Genomic DNA, 18,115 nt, shown 5'->3' with positions numbered 1-18,115 from the left:
TAGCATAGTCAATCACATAACAAATTCCAAATGAAAACAAGCTACAAACTATATTTGACACAGAAAAAGTTAGACCAAGAGGTTGGGAAAGAAAGAAACAAAGAGTAAAAGAATTGTGAAAAAACTCGCATTTTGAATAGTATCACTAATAACAGCATAAATAAAATACTGAACTTCTAATATCATCATAACATGTAGCTGTTTAAAAAATCTGATAGGGAAAAAAGCTTTATATAGCACTCTAAAAAATATTTTGGTCTTCATAGATTCTAGGAACAAATCTTTGGCTCGATTAATATCCTCAAACTAGAGAATTCATTTTTCTTAAACCAAGCTTTATCCAGACATACACAAGCATGTGAATAGCACTTCACCTTAAAAACCTTTTGCCAAATTGCTTCCTGCCCAGTAAATGCCAAGGGAAGATTCACCCCCTGAAGTGCCATCCAGTCTAACTCTTTTTCCCACCTTTCCCAGTTCCACCAAACATATGAATCTGCAAATAACCAAGAAGAATATTTAGCTTATGATATTTGCTTGTAATGGCACCTCCCCCCTTCCCCTTGTGAGGAAATCATGTTAATTGAAAATCCAATAATTCCTCGACATGAATGGATTTGTAAGCTAAACATGGGAAGACCAACTCACCCAACTTAATAGTATTACATTTAGCAAGAGGATGATTATGTATGCCTAAGGGCAGTTAGCAATACCTTGAAACGTGCTTCTGTTTTTTATAAATCTCAACAGGATGATCTTGCACAGCAGTTTTTGGGATATAGTAAGTCTATGATCTTCTCTATAGCAGAAATATGTTTAGGCTACCTATCTGACCTTGAGAATGCACTGAATTTTGTGTTTCGCAAGTAGGTTATTTCCCCTTCCAAATCAAGCCTAGGACTTATTTAGTTGAAAATTTTCCATTTACAAACAGTGATTAGTTCAACTCCTTTGGAACAATTGACTCCCAAGATTATCATTCTTTATTAGAACAAAGTTTTAAGCATTGGTGCTTGTCAGCTACATTAGTTCAAATTCTCAGTCAGTGATGCAGTATGGAAAAATGAGAGAGAAATGTCTTGTTGCATGGAAAGTTGATTTTGATACTCACAACTAGAGGTAACAACATTTTGGTAATAATTCCATGGAACAGGGCGTTTAATCTTCAGACCCTCATCTTTTAAACTGGGTAGTGACCCTGGCTCAGGGATTGAAGTTGTCTGAATGCCACCTGTCTTATCCCATGAGACATGAGCACCACACCAATACTTAAGATACCAATGGAGGCCAGATGCAATCTCAACAGCCGTGGTTCCTCTAATGCTGACAAATATATATACATGACAGTGTCAGAATCAAATTAATATTAAAGGACGAAAGCAAACAAATCAAGTGTTCATATCCATGAGCAGAAGATTTCAATGCTAGAATTTTCACCACATGATATACAGAACAAACCAAGAAGCTCATTAGCATTGTATGCATGAAAATCAAATTTAAATATACGAAAAGCAGAAGCCGGATCAAATCTAGTAGTAACTTGTAAATAAAAGAAATCCAATCATCTCAGAAATTTAAGGAAAAGTTGGAACTCAGAAGGAATAATAAACAGCATTAATCATAATTTTCAGCATAAATTTCTGACATACATAATCTCAGGCTCATTCTGGCTTGACTTGTTGTGATTGTTTATTAGAAAACAACTGTCTCCGCCACAGACATCCTGAAAATAGTAAAAATCGTATTTTTGCATTCAATCCTAAAAAAAATGAGAGCAGATGCAGATGCTAACGACTTTGAACAGTATCGTCATTGATGCTTCCAACAGAATTAGCATGTAAAGTGACTGTCACATGATCTAATGGGTTGTGAACTTATGATATGCAATTTAGTCTATAAGTAATACAAAATGCCTGTTAGAGGAAACAAACTGTTTTCCGATTTTCTTTATTGTTCTATTGAGAAATACTCACTTCATTCCTAAAATTACCCAATTGATCTTAAAGAAAGTGATTAATTTAGTTTATAGTAATAAATTTATCTTAAATTTATAATTTTTTTTAAAACTATCTTTGTCATTAATAAGAAACAAGTATCATTTCAATTTGGAATAGGAAAAGATTATACAAATTTCCTTTTCAGAACGGTCACTTCTATTCTAATAATATAAAACAAAGTTTAAATATGTTCAAGGTTCATCATAGACCGAATTTTATTTTGAGTTTCTAATAAATTCTTTTGTTGTTTTAAGTTTTTATTGTATTAAAATTTTTGTTTTGAATTCTTACCATTAATAATGATGTAGAAATTGATCTTTTCAACATTACTCTGGTTATAATTGTGTGACCTCATGACTAAACTGATGATAAGAAGTCTACAAAAGTTTTAATACATGACTCGTAACAACAAAAAAATCAAAAAAAAAAAAAAACCCTTCTTTTTACATCATGCATTATAGTAAAAAAAAAAGGAGAAAGACCTTGGAAACTATTTTGAACTGAAAACTGGAGAAATGGATAGGAAGCAGCCTTTTGAGAAGACCAATGGCGGCGGCTTCTTGCACGGATGGAGGTGCCCTTTTGGAGTCCAAGCGCTGCAGCAAAGGCTCTATGGCTTCATACTTAGACAGTGCCGCCGGCAGTAAAGGCGTTAGAATCAATATTAGAAACACAATTCCCAACTTCAACATTGTTATCTTCTTCCCACAAAGAGAAATGAAAAAGTATTGTTGGCTACGATGCCATGGGTTTTTATCAGTGGTATTTTGTTTCGACACCTAATTGCTACTGCGTTGACTGTGGCTACCGGTATTATCGACACGCATACTCATGTACAAACAAAAAGTTAATGTAAGAAAATGGATTTATTGGATTAGAATTTTTAAAAATAATTTTGACATAAAAAATTATTCTGAAAATTTTAAAAAACTTTACATAATGTTATGACATTTAAGAATTTTCTTAAAAAACTTTTACGACTAAAACTTGTGTAGTTTTGATTTTAATTAAATTTATAAAAAAATATAAATTCATAAAATTTCAAATGAGTTTATAGATTTATAATATTTTAAAACATTCAATAAATTTTAGAAAACATTCAATGAAGAAAAAAATAGCAAGATAAATGATAAGGTTTGAATATAGAAGAAGAAAATCAATACAAAATCTTTAAATCTTTTCTTTGCTAATTGATTCTAATATCATGTCCTATACTGTGTAGTATTTCTTTTAGCCATTCATATATTAGCATCTTCTTATTAATTGAATGTGCATTTATATCTGGATTTATTCCAAGACTCGTCACCTATTTATATTTTATCGCATTTAAAAAAATAACATATTGAATTCTTAAAATGGTTTTGGAATAAAACTCATGCTGCCATAAAATCACTTGCCATCCCAATTAAACTTGAAACAGCCTCAGCATTTCCTTTCAAAACAAAACAAACGCATCTTTTTTTTTAGATAAGCTGAAATTTATTAAAATAGATAAGCACAAGGAGTGCCCAAGTAAAGAAAGAAAACATATATACAAACTCCAAGGCAAAGCCATAAGGTCGATGATTGTTTGCCAAAATAAACAATCCCCTACACATCTAAAATAACTATCCTTTAATATCAAATTTGATCCCTCAATTTATTAAAAATATTCAATTAAGTTCCTTAGATTTTTGAGTATGTAATTGGATCTCTTTATCTTTAAATTTTATCCAATTGAATCCGTCTTCCTCCCTCGAATTAAGAATAACACTGTTAGGTTATATATTCCAGCATCTTTTAATTTATGTTGTTACATGTATATGTAACTAGTCGGTAACCCGTGCGCATGCACGGGTCTTTTGTCTAAATGATTTTCGATGGAAAAATAATAAAAAAGACATTATAAAAAGATAAAAGAAGCAACATTCATATTAAATTGTTGTAATCTCAAATTGTTTGAAGATAAATATAAAGATGTCTGAAATAAACATAAACAAACATTGTTTTGCAAAATGACACCATAGATTTTCCTAATCTATATCACTATCATCCCAATCAATTGCACGCCTGATGACAACCTCCCAGATCTTCTCAGCACGCCTGTAATAGAATGAGAGTTTGTCTCAATGGCTAAAATCACCTTCTTGAAGGAATTTGTACCAAGGGAGAGTGACATACTTGTCACCGATGCCTTTGTCGAGCACAACTACATTCCATTGCAGTGGAGGTCCGAATCTTCTGAGAATTGTCATATGATCACCACAGTGGATTAGGCATTGTGTGACAGAGGTTGGAAGTTGCTGCAGGGGAAAAAAAAGGAGTTAGGCATTGAAATTAATATTTGTATGGAAGATATATATGGATATGAATATTTTACCAGTGGATATGGTGCGCCTAGCATTGATTGGGTGATTTCATATGTCCAGATGTGTTTTCTTGTTGGACGGCACCTTTTGCATTTCTGCTGGTCTAATGGTGGAGTGAAGTGGAGGTCAAATTTTGCAGGGTGGTCGCAGGCCAGGAAATTTATCGTGACAGATTCATAAATCTGCAATTCTGTCCTGAATCTTGTTAGGCCATCAGCAAAGTAAAGTTTGTCTTTCTGTTGTCTGACTAGAATTTCGTAGGTTTCCCCATCATACTTAAATTCAACAATTTCAGGATAATTTGATAGCCATTGGCGCTGATAAAAGCCTGGTATTTCTATGGCGTCCTGCAATGGGGAAAAAGTGTTTAAAAAAGGAAAACAATATCAAAAGGACAAAGGATAAAATATGGAAAGGAAGGCTTTGATTTAACCTTGTCACAATGGAAGGTAGCTTTAAACTGCAATATCAATGGTTGTCTGATAGCAGGCAATCTCAACTGCAGTTCAATGAGGAAAAAAATGGGCTTAGCATTTAAAAAACATGCATATTGACTAATTCAATTGTCTGCAGGTCTAAATTGTTGTTTTGTTGCAATGTGGTAGTAATTGGATTTAATAGTTCTAATTTAGGATAATTAAAATAAGATAAGAGAAGATGCATATAATATAAGACGCAGGAAACTAGATGCAAAGCATGAAAATAAGGAATACAAAACATTGCAGAGATCAGAAAATGCAGTAAAAGCAAATACAAATATCATATGATCGAACAGATAAGAAAATGCATTTCATGATTCGAATTAAAGGCCTAAATCAACAAACTTTGAAAGAGCAGAATCAGGATTATAAAGAGAATATAATAGATGATGTATATCAGAGATAATATGATCGAACAAATAAGAAAATACACTTCATAATGGTAATGAAGGACCAAAAGCAAGAAAGTTTGAAAGGGCAGAGTCAGCATCATAAAAACAATGTAATAGATGGTGCAGATAACTGAACTAATTAGAATCTTAATACAATAGTTCGAAATAATGGTAATAGAATGCTACGAAATTTAATAGACATTTAAAAAGATTTAACTTAATATTGTATATGTTTTGTTTTGGATAGGGTATAATCACACAGGATATGCATAGGTTGTTTTTTCCTACATGCATGAATTAAATGTTATTCTAGATGACATGCTACCTAGGGTTCATTGGCAATGACAATATAGTAGCATCATTCAAAATTATTGAATAATTTTCTGGATTCGTTACCAATGAACAAAAGTAAATTAATATATAAATTTCTGACTATGTATTTAATAATAGAACATCAGAATGAGTGGAACAGGTTTTTGAATTAGTATCAACAAAATGTCCAATTTCAACATGGATTGCGATAAAAGCACAACATGAATGCAAAAAGTGTGAGGGACAAAAATAACATTTAAATGTTACTAATATCTAAAGAGTAAGATAGATGATAACGTAGTATGCAAGAAACCTAACACAATGGGCACAAATAAATGAAGCAGAAGCAGGGAAAATTGAATTAGGGCTTTGCCACAGGAAAGAAAGTTGAGTGAGACAATGATGGATTCAAAAGCAGGATTGTTCAATATGTCTGTCCTAAATTGGAATTCAAAAACTCAAGAAAACATAGATGGCAAGATGTTGAATTTTGGTTCGGGATATGGATGAAAAATGTAACCAAATGCAAGAGAAAAATCAGGAAATGAATGAACATGCAGTCAGGTTTGGGTTTAGGCTTACCTTGCTTGAAGCGGTAGACATGGTGGTAGTCGCTTTGAGAGAAAAATTTCATTAGAGTTGAAATGAAGGTGGCAGAGAAATGAGCCGTGGTCTGATAATGTAAAGTAGTGGGTGATGGAAGGGTCATTGCTTTTCGGGGGGGTGTAAGTGACAGCAAGTTAAGTGGTTTGGGAACCGTGGAGCATTGAATGTTGGGTTGAAAGATTGGACATGAATTGGCAGAATGATAAGTATGAAAGACTGTGGTGGTGGAGGCAGGTGAAAAGGTATTTTTATTGCTGAATATAACAAAGAGTAAGTTAACTTTTTGTATTGTTATAAATACAATTTGCATCATTAGATGAATGACCTGTCTAATGCTGAAGTCGATAATGATTTGGCATAGATAATATTTTGCAAGGCCAATTGATTATCTAAGAAAAGATAAATGGTTCTACTAAAAGAATAATAATAAGTGTATCAAGTTAGGAAAACAGGCAGAGTAACATATATAATTCATTTTCTGAATGGTAGCATTTAAATTGAGATAAGCATTTTATTTTCTTTCGTGCAATTCATGAAAGAAATGGTTAATTTGGAGTTCATGAAAAAGGATGAAAATTTAAAATGCAGCAAATAAGAAAATGCACTCCACAAAGGAAGACGGGTTTGTTAAAATTAATGAATTATAGATTGGCTCATTTGATGATGTTTTAACTGTATATCAGAGATCATATGAGTAAGAAGCAAATTCAGTTATGGTTAGAATTAAATTTGTAATCGGAAATAAATTGGATTTACCTTCTAATATTTGTAAAGACCTCTTTGAAAACCACATTCGTGGTTGAAGTCATTTTTTTTGTCCTGATCATGTATTAAAATTCGAAGTCCTTTCTTTGACTTAACTCTTGATAATGCAACATATAGTTGGCCATGTGAAAAAATTGGTTTTGGCAAGTAAAGTCCAACTGAAGATAGTGATTGTCCTTGGAATTTATTAATTGTCATAGCATAAGAAAGCATTATCGGAAATTGTCTCCTCAATAGCTTAAAAGGCCATGGTGACTGTGAAGGCGACATAGACATTCGTAGGATATAAACATGATCTCCGATATTTGTCCCAGAAATTATGTCAGCTGCAATAACATGCTTTGCTAGTCTTGTGATAATTAACCTAGTATCGTTACACAACCCTTGAGTTTGGTCTAAGTTCCTTAATAGCATTATTGGTGTTCCAATCTTGAGTTTGAGACAGTGATTGGGTAAGCCAGATGTTGTCAATGAATTCAGAAATTCAGTTGTCAGTGAGCCGAAATGACAACTTTCAATGGTTTCGGATTTGTCAACTGAATCAGAGCTTAGATATTCCATTTGTTCACCTATCAATATTTTAGACATAAAAAAGCAAATTCATCAACCAAAAATGTTAAATCCAGGAAAATTGATTAAAAGATGAAAAACAAAATAAGATAATTTACTATATGATTACCCAGTATCATTGTAAGCATATAATCATTAACTTGTTGCACTGTTTCATTTGTGGAAGCTAATATTGCTCTGGTTTGGAAGTATTCAGGATCATTGTGATGATGAGATAGATCCGGAAATGTAGAGCTAATTATACTATGAATAGGATCATTATATTTTGTGATTAATAGTTCCTGTGGAATTTCGATAGTAGCATAATCATCATTTTCATCTCCAATAATACCATCACCAACATCTATAATCCACTGTGCAAAAGCTGCAGTTTCTTCTTGATCTGTTGCTTGCATGTTGTTTTGTAAACGCATGTTTTTTGTCAGTCTCAAGATCTGACAGTGATCCCATAGATAAGATGAATTAATTGTTGCGTTAACAATATCAGAGTGGCTGCCTCTTGGAATGACTGGCAGGATCTGCCGGAAATCTCCACCAAAGACCATGACTTTACCTCCAAAGATTGTATTGTCCTTTGAGTTGTGTTTGATGATATCTCTAAGACTATGATCAAGTGCCTCAAAACAGAATTTGTGAGCCATGGGTGCTTCATCCCAAATGATTAGACTTGTCTGATTTAATAGCTCAGCTAATTGAGTTCCTTGATGGATATTGAAAGTTGAGTCTTCAAAAACTGGAACTGGAATTTTAAATTTTGAATGTGCAGTTCTACCTCCAGGCAATAGCAGAGAAGCTATGCCGCTAGAGGCCACCATTATTACAATTTTATTGTCAGCTCTCAGTGAACTTGCAAGTGTTTTCCAAATGTATGTTTTTCTTGTACCTCCATATCCATAGAGAAAAAACATACCACCTTCATCTTTATTAACAGCTTCAACAATCTGGTTGTAAATTGAAGCTTGTTCATATGAAATCATCCATATGTGGTGTTAGATTTAAAGATAAATGAATGAAGTTAAAATACTAATTTATAGATGAGAAAAGCTAAGAAGGAAATGCACATAATAATTTTCAGAGGGGTAAATTGCTCTGTACTTAATGTACCTGTCATGTGAGAAAATAGATGTTCAAACTCTGATCTAAGTTCTTCATTGTTGTAGTTCAGTTCAGCTAATATAAGGCTATTGTCTAGATAAGCTGGACAATTCGCATCCTCTGGATATGGCATTGAAGGATAGTCTCTTAGCGATCTTTGATTTGCTTGCAACAGTTGTTCAATTTCAAGCAAGACCAAATTTTGAAGAGTTCTATCATCAAGCTGCAATGCTAATACACAAAAGAGAAAAAAGTCAAATTATGTGTCGTATCAATATTGATTTGTCTGATGGGAAATTAGCATAAACCTGGACTTGTTGATGATTTTTTATAATTATAGACAATGTCATCAGCCATCCAATGCCAAGTTTGGTCCCAAACTTGTTCAGGTTTGCTCATTGTTGCAGTTAAAAGTAACAACACAAATAACTTTCTTATATAATGTGCTGAACCCCAATCTTTTGCTTCTTTGATTTCCTCAATAAATTCTTTATCATCTTGTAAAAATCCCATAGCAAAACATGCTTCTTTATATGTAGAATACTGAACATTATCAATTGTTCTTAAATCCTCAAATGAGGTAGGTCCTTTACAAACGGTAAGCATCATTCTCAAAAAAAATAATTCCCTTGTAATTGGTGGAACCCATAGTAATCTGCCAATGGTATAGCCTTTCTTCCTAAGGTGCCAACATCTTTTCTTCTGATTGTATACAAACTTAGAAACAGATTCTGCATAAGTAAGATTTCTCCCTTCAACAGAATTTTGGTTGGTGTTCATCCATGAAATAAACTTTGAATCAGAGATACTTGGCTTAGACAATACATCATCAATATCATCATGGTCTTTATAGAGAACAATATGTTGGCCTGGAAGATGGAAGTGTAATCTTTCAACAACAAGTTTTCTGCCATGTATTGGAAATCCAAAGATTCTCCAAGTAGATTCACAGGGACATATGTATTTGTTAGGAAGATAAAATTAGTTGTTATAACAATGATGATCAGATAAATTAGAGATCAAGTTTTAACAATACATGCAATCTAGATATTCTTTGATCTCATCATTATGGGTGCCACCATTCTCAGTTTGATCGTTATCTTCATCAATCAAAATAGCATTCACCCTATCATATCCCTTGTTGATGTACTTAAATAAATATTTGATAGAAGTGCTTTGGTTACACCATTCAATATTGATATGCGCTTGGTATTTTCTGAGCAATCTTGGATTGTAAGGTACAATATACTTGTTATCAACTATAACACCATTTTTCTCAATTGCATTACCGTTGTTTCTTCTACGATAGACTGGAAAACCATCAGCATCTAAAACAGTATGTGGTTGGAACATTTAGGATAGAAACAACTACACTTGCCTTTTTTCATGCATGGAGATCGAGGATTCAGACTTCCACATGGACCATGAACCATATGGTTTTTTACTAATGAATACAGTTCTGGATCATCTTGCTGTGAAGGTATCTCTGATGATATAATTTGATCAATTTCATCTGAGGATGGGTATTTGTTATCAGGATGTAAAAAAAGCAACAAATGGACATGAGGTAGGCCTCGTTTTTGAAATTCTATTGTATACATATCTGCAATTTATTAGTAAGTCTGTTAATAGAAAATAATTAAAGTTATTAGATATGATTGTGTGATTAATATTGGCAGTGTAAAATAACAATGTCACACATAATATAAATTCAACAAACTTAGAATCAACTTACATTCCATAACTTTGCCTAGCATGTGATTCTTTGTCAGGTCCATAAGCATTTGTTCATACTTTAGTTTGAAGACTCTGGAGATTATGTCTGGCCTATCTGCTGCTTTCAGATTCAACGGATTCAGCAATCTATGGATTTCAGGCCAGTTTGGATTGCATGTTAAAGTAATAAACATATTTGGGAAGCCCACATGGCTACATATGGCCATACCATCAAAATAAAGTTGATTCATATAGCGCGGACTGCCAACAAAAGTTGAAGGCAAAATGATTCTTTTACCTTTATTTAGGCCTCTCCTACTTCCATCATCCAATGACTGTTGTAAGCTACAAAACTTGTCATCTCGAAGTTTTTTTTTGTTGTTTCTGATGTAAGAAAGCCTTTTTGACTCAACCATAGTATAGCCATCAACAACAAATTGTTGGAATAGTCTCCTAGAATTCAACAAAGTCATAGATTCATTTGATCTGCATTTTTAGCCTATAAGAAAACCGCTCCCTCATTGTAAGACGATTTCTTTTCCTTTTCTTACCATCTGATCGACTGCTATGTAGAATATCAGGTCTATATCCATCTTCTCCGTAAGGAAATAAGAGAGGGTATTGTAGAGCTAGATAGCTAGAATGTAATTCATGGATCCTTTGTAGTTGTCCATGCTGAGTTTCAATAATAATATCTCTTTTTGAATTTGCATCAAAATCGCCTACTATTAGTGCTGCAACTTCAGGAACAGTTGGTACATTATATGTACGACCATCTTTATCACGATTAGCAATCAATTTCAACTTGATATTATTCACTTGAACATCTTGTAATCTATCTCTGGCCATCCTGAAAGTTTTTGCATGCACGTTGTATTCATCTAGCATCTCACTAAGTTGTGAAACAATGTGTTCTTGAATTTGATTATGTGAACTGCTGACCAAAATAAACAATTATATATACGATGGTTGGAAGATTAGTAATGCAGAATAAACAATTGAATCCTGTTTAAATGTAAGATTGTTGATCAATGTTGTGCATTTATAATAATAATAATGAAATACTAACTACCTTATTGCATTAATCCTATTCTGCACTTCATTTTCTGTGTCAAAGATATACAATTGTGCAAATTTTGGTTCTTTCCCAGGCATCGGTAACATACTACCTATTCTATGACATGGTTGACCTTGAATTCTTATTGTAGGAGGTCCTCTTGAATGATTAATTGATTTGTCAAACTTAATACCAGCAGAAGTAAAGGCAAACATCATGTTATATGTCCTTATGTTCTGTTGGTAATTTTTACTATCAGATGTACCATGATCATACAAAAGTTGGTAGAGATATTTAGGTGGATTCTGTAACAATGGAAGTTCAACCTTGCCATTTCCACAACATAAACTAAATCTTGGATCTGTAGTTCTTTTATCTTTTGAGACTCTTTCATCATACCACATATTTGCATTACAGTGACTACACTGCATGAGTTGATCACCAAGATCAGAATATCCTGAAATAATTTAATGATATATGGCAAAGTGAAGTTGGTCATTGAAAATGTTTTAGGAAAACATGTAAATTGAAACACGATAAACAAAAGTAGTTTTGTAGAGTGAAAGATATTCGACAGTGAGCTAATAACATAGTGTTTATCAATATTAATCGTTACCTTCTCTATTAATTGCGGGCTCATTAGCTGAGGACATATAATTTTGGTTCTCAGGTGAAGAAACTGAAACACAGCCCATGAAAATTGCATTTAGATTAGATTATAGCATTATAATGTTGAAAATTAATTTGATAAAGTCTATTTTAATTGGTACCTTGTGTTGATTCAGAACTCTCATCCTCTGATGAATCACGAATATTGACTAAAAAAGTGAATTGAATCTAAGTTCAGTGGAATTTATTTAATGTGGAATGGATTCACATAATATTGAATGTACCTTATAGTTTGCTTGTCCTTGTGTGAAAAAAATTATGGATATTGTATTACTAAATCAACAAACTAATTAAAATTATTAACTGTAATTTGGAACATAATATTTTGAATTGCTTACAATCAATATTCTGAGCCTGATCATTAACTTTGTGCTGCCTGATATCTTTATTCTTTATCCTGGCTTGTGCCGTATCATGATGATTTGCATGCTCATGGTTATCTATGTTCTTGATAGTTGTTGTTAATCTTGACCGAGTTATAAAATTTTCACTGACTTCTTGTTTTAATATATCACAATACATGCAAAATTAAAATTACAAAAGTCCATGGACATGCACAAAAGGAATGCTATTCCACTCGAACCAAGACATAACTTGACTTGTTGACTAAAATTATCAATGTTGACACCTGGTTAAATGGATCATACTTTGATCATACTTTGTTAAATGGACCATTATTATACCTATGCTTTGGCGCCATCGATAAGAAATATGATATCGAAAATGTTATGCATGTCAGAATTAGGATGTCAAGCTAAAGAGAAATTGTTTTTTTACTTGTTTTATTAATTGTACATCATATTGAGACATATGATGAAAGATGGAGTAAATTTATCAAATATCCGATTCTGCATTTGCGAAAGCAAAATCAAGCAAAAAATGCTATCTAAATTAACAAATCATGCTAAACGATGGCAAAAAAATATTTATTATGCATTTGTTCTGCCTAACAAGTATTGATAAAGCCATTTAAATTATGTTTAATGAATACTCAAATTAATAATGTTGTTTTGGAGTTGTCACTTCTTGTGTACACTTATCTTATGTTTAATGACTATGTTTTGTCTTTAAAAAAGTATAAATTGTAATTTGAAACTATAAATTGTATTAAGATATTATATTTTATTTAATATTTATTATATATTACAAATCGGGCTAGTCTGGTCCAAGTCCATTTGGCTCGTTGGGCTAAATAAGCTGAGCAAAAAATGCTTGTTTCTATTCAAGTTGATTTCTTTTGAGCCCAGTCTGACCCTACTTGCAGGCCGCCCGAGCCAACCTATCTAGCCAAGTCCATTTTGTCAATCTTACAATTATGCTTCTTGAATACTTGATTAATATCATGAATGGAAGTTCATTGACAATCTCTATTTTTAGGGTTGAAGGATATAAAAGATATATATTTTTTATTTTTTAAAAGATAGTTCTTCAGAAGTAGGGGTGGCAATAGGCCAGGCTTTAAAAGGCCTAAGCTTAGCCTACAATGAATTTTTTAGAGCCTGACCTATAGCCTATCAAAGACTTTTATTTTGGCTCGGCTTGGCCTTTTTAAAAACCTAGTCTGGCTTGATAGCCTTTTTAAAAGACTTCTTCACATTAAACCTTTAATATTTCTTTGATAGTTGTTTTTACCAAAAAAAAATAATACACCTTCTATAATAGGCTAAACAAGGCCTTAATATATAATTTGGCTTAATTTTTAATCTAACGTTAATTTAGTTGGTAATCCTACAAATATATTAATAATATAAACTGAAATTACCAGATGATATAAAATAATCCAAAACAAAAGAGAACCTCATACTTGGCCTACATCTCCATTCCATTTGAACAGAACTGGTACATAAAATATCTACCAATAAAATTAATAGTAACGTCATTTCATCATTAGCTCCTCCAAATCATACATAATCACCATAAGAATTTCAATGCAGCATGCAAGCTTTCTAACCAGACAAGACAGACAATCAAAACTTCAGTGTGATTTGTATCTCTTCTTTTTTAGCCTTCAAAATAAGAAGAAAAATACATATATGTTAGTTACTAAACTGAAAAACACTACATAAATAAATGAACAAGTTGTTAAAAAATGATTAAATATTACTTATAAAAATTATAATAAGTAATATTAACCTTTGATTTTTTCTTCACATTATATTTCTGACGAAACCAATCTCCATCACAAATTAGAGCTTCAACAGATTCTTCGTTTAATTTAGAGCGAAATTCATCAATTACTCTACCTCCAGCACTAAATGTGGATTCCGATGCCACAGTTGAAATTGAAATAGCTAGTATATCAGCAGCCATCTTAGACAACATCTTATATTTCATGTTATTGTTCCTCCACCAGTCCAAAGCACTAAAGGAATTAGTGTTAGGAACATAAATACCTTCATCAAGATAATCTTGCAATTCTGATTTTATAGGAGAAACAACTTCCTTTTCACGTAGCATGCTCATATCGTCAAAACCAGTGACAACTGAAGTATTCAATTGGGAGGATGATGAAATATTATCATCTAAATTAACAACACTAGACGTAGACTCTTGTAAACATAGACCTACATACTCATCATACAATTCTTCAAATGAACTTTTCACCTTCTTTATATTCTCATCAACATCTTCTTTAGAATATATCAAGGGAAAACATGTACTCACCATATGAAATTTGCTAGGATCCAAAACACTTGCGATAGCCATCAACATATTACGTTCCCCCCAATATTTGTCAAACTTTTTCTTCATTGGACCTATCATTTCTCTCATGAAGAGATCTTCATCTTCAATCTCCTTGTCAAGTATTTTTTTAACCTTCCAAACTTCTGCGAAATACAAATTTGCAGTCGGATACTCACTACCTACGTTTAAATAATAGTTATATTAAAGACTTTTAGGGATACCAAAGTGATCTAATAAAATAAAAAAAAAATATTTGTTATTGTACCTGAGATGACATGAGTAGCAAGATTAAAAACTTCCAGCAGCTTACAAACTTTCTCAACTTGATTCCACTCCTCAAGTAAAGGTGCATAATTATAGTGAGGCTCTCTTTCTTTGTAAGAAGCAAATGCAGTCTTAAATTTCAAAGCAGTTGACAACATATTAAAGGTTGAATTCCATCTTGTTGGACAATCAATAACAAGTTTCCTTTCTTTCAAGTGTTTTTGCTCAACAACATCACAAAATGCCTTTAGTCTTGCATCGTTGTGGTTAATATATTTGACACTTTCACGAATATTGAAAATGATATCCTTAATTGTACTAAGGTCATCTTGCACTAACAAATTCAATATGTGAGCACAACATCTAACATGAAACAAAGAGCCACCAAGGAATAACTTACAACTTAGAGATATATTCTCTTTGAGACATCTTATGCATGAGTCATTGTAAGAAGCATTATTTCAAAGCAGTTGTAAGGTGCATAATTATAGTGAGGCTCTCTTTCTTTGTAAGAAGCAAATGCAGTCTTAAATTTCAAAGCAGTTGACAACATATTAAAGGTTGAATTCCATCTTGTTGGACAATCAATAACAAGTTTCCTTTCTTTCAAGTGTTTTTGCTCAACAACATCACAAAATGCCTTTAGTCTTGCATCGTTGTGGTTAATATATTTGACACTTTCACGAATATTGAAAATGATATCCTTAATTGTACTAAGGTCATCTTGCACTAACAAATTCAATATGTGAGCACAACATCTAACATGAAACAAAGAGCCACCAAGGAATAACTTACAACTTAGAGATATATTCTCTTTGAGACATCTTATGCATGAGTCATTGTAAGAAGCATTATTGACAGATATTGAAAAAACTTTATTTTCAATCCCCCAAGTTTTCAAACACTTAAAAATAGCATCAACAACATCAATACCACGCCTTGGAGCAGGCACTTTCACAAAACTTAAAACTCTTTTTTGAAGATTCCATCCCGCGTCAATGAAATGTCCAGTAATAACCATATACTCAACTACTTGATGGCTAGATTTCCACATATATGTAGTTAAACCGATCTTGCTCACACTTTCTAACAATTTCTTCAATGTTTTCTTCTCCATCTCAAACAGTGCCAAACAATCATTTCCTGCAGTTTTATGAGTAACCTTATGAAAATCAGGGTTTGCATATTGGAAGGCCCACATCCAAATAGAATCTTCATCAACACTAAAAGGATATTCATGAACCATGATAGCAGTTGCAATTATTTCCCTCATCTTTTCGTTAGAGTATCTAACACTGGGAATCATAAAAGGGTTATTTGAATTTGAAGGCTAGAATGGAATGGTGGGTTGTCTACTTTCAGCAGTTGTTTTAGCCTTCTTTTGAATGCAACTTTTGGAATGTCTTTTCAAATGGGTAGTACTTGACCCAGTTCCACCAGTAGCAAATTTACTTTTGCAGTATCTGCAAACAGCTTTCTTCACCCAGGGGAGATTTCCATTTCATCAAAATCATTCCAAACAACTAAAGTTTTTTTCCTCTTTCTCCCAACAACTGGTTCTTCATGTTCATTTTCTTGATTGTTAGCTTCTACTTGACTTGAATCTGCAGGAACTTACATTCACCTCATTATCATTTGTATGAGTGGATGCTATTGGTGCACTAATTTCCAAGGGAAAAGACATATGCTAAACATAGTAAAAATATGAATTAAAACATGACACAACATAGGACAACAACAAGAGGAACCATTAAAATTGATGTCCCAAAACTACATTGCCTCTAATGAAAAAGCTATCTAAATATAATAGTTATAATGACATGCAAAAAAGTATTGATAGAAATCATATATCACCAAGTAACAAAACCAACTTGAACATGCCTAAATCAAGACTCATAATGAAACTTGTTAAAGGAACAAAAAGATGAAAGAAAAAAATGGCAAGGTTTTGAAGTTTTACCTCTATCAAAGCTTGAAGTGAAAATGATACGATTTTTGTTTGCTCTGCAATTTTTGTTAATTGTGTTCTCTATTTTACTTCAACAGAGAGAAACGTGATAGGAAAAGGAAACATTAAAAGGAATAGGAAAATAAGCCCATAAAAATAATGAGGAATATAAAGGGAATGAACTGAATCTCTTAAAACTAGTAAAAATAATGAAATGGCAATCAGCACGTGACTCACACCACTTAAATTGTAATTAAAATCTTACTTGATTATACCGTGTGTAATCAAAGTCTGCTAGTTTCAAAAAAAATATTATTAATTATACTGTGTGTTCTGTTCAATGCAAGGACACATATATAATATATATTGGTACCCAAAAAATAATATAAGTATATATACATATATATAGACCGACCTATCATGCCTATAAGACTTTTTAATAATCCTAAGCCTGATCTATTTAATTTAATAAGTTTTTAAAAAAGTCCGAGCATAATCTTTTTTATTAAATAGGCCAGTCCAGACCAGATTTTATGTAGGCCAGGTTGTAGACCCTTGTAGGCCGGCCTAACCTATTCCCACCCCTATTTAGAAGTTAGTGAGAGCATTACCATTATAAAACATCAGGTGCATAGTTATATTCTTGTTGAGCTAAATTTTATTGTTTTTTAGTGGAGCATCAGGGTTATGGTTTTTCAATCGTAATTTCATAAGCATTAAAGCAATCCAACAAATTTCACGTGGTAAGAAGTTTTGCTAGTTATAAATTTTATTCATTTTCCTATTTTTGGGTTTTGTGCACAATGGTAAGAGTTACAAATGACAACAATCAAAGACATTAATAGTAACTCTGACGATGACAATGATGATAATTGTGATGATGGCAATTAAGGTAGTAGCCACAATGCCAATAATGATGACAATAATAATAATAAAGACAAAGACAATGATAATGATGACGATGATGACAACGAGAAAGTCATAATCAATATAGCAAGTGTGAATTTTTTTAAAACTAGAAACCAAAATTCATAAATCTTTCTTTCTTTTAAAAAAATAAATGTAAAAGTGTTTTGAAAGCTAAATTAAAATCACTTCAATCTCATTTTAGTAGAAATTACAATTAAAAATAAAAAATAAAAACTCACAATCACCCCAAATGAATTTAAAAGTTCGTTTGGATTGAAGAAAAGAAATAGAAAAAAATAAGGT

At 32.3% G+C, this 18,115-nt stretch overlaps 1 protein-coding gene and 1 pseudogene across 2 annotated transcripts in view; both read right to left on the bottom strand.

Annotated features, from left to right (window-relative positions):
* The window catches only part of LOC114370961 (alpha-N-acetylglucosaminidase), a 41,328-nt gene extending 38,534 nt beyond the window's left edge, over positions 1-2,794 (bottom strand). For both annotated transcript variants that reach the window (XR_003657973.1, XM_028328360.1), the window contains exons 1-4: positions 2,480-2,794; positions 1,650-1,723; positions 1,112-1,323; positions 375-496 (exon numbers count right to left, since the gene is read on the bottom strand). Coding sequence is in view for 1 of the 2 variants with exons in the window: in XM_028328360.1 (XP_028184161.1) it covers positions 375-496; positions 1,112-1,323; positions 1,650-1,723; positions 2,480-2,689 (618 nt within the window). In the remaining variant the exon portion in view is untranslated. The remainder of the gene's footprint in view (positions 1-374; positions 497-1,111; positions 1,324-1,649; positions 1,724-2,479) is intronic.
* A 4,092-nt stretch (positions 2,795-6,886) lies between these two features.
* On the bottom strand, positions 6,887-16,228 carry LOC114371414 (annotated as a pseudogene).
* Positions 16,229-18,115: the final 1,887 nt, after the last annotated feature.

Source organism: Glycine soja, chromosome 10 (assembly GCF_004193775.1).
Source record: "Glycine soja cultivar W05 chromosome 10, ASM419377v2, whole genome shotgun sequence".
Taxonomy (NCBI): Eukaryota; Viridiplantae; Streptophyta; class Magnoliopsida; order Fabales; family Fabaceae; genus Glycine; species Glycine soja.
This window is presented reverse-complemented; position numbering and strand designations above follow the sequence as displayed.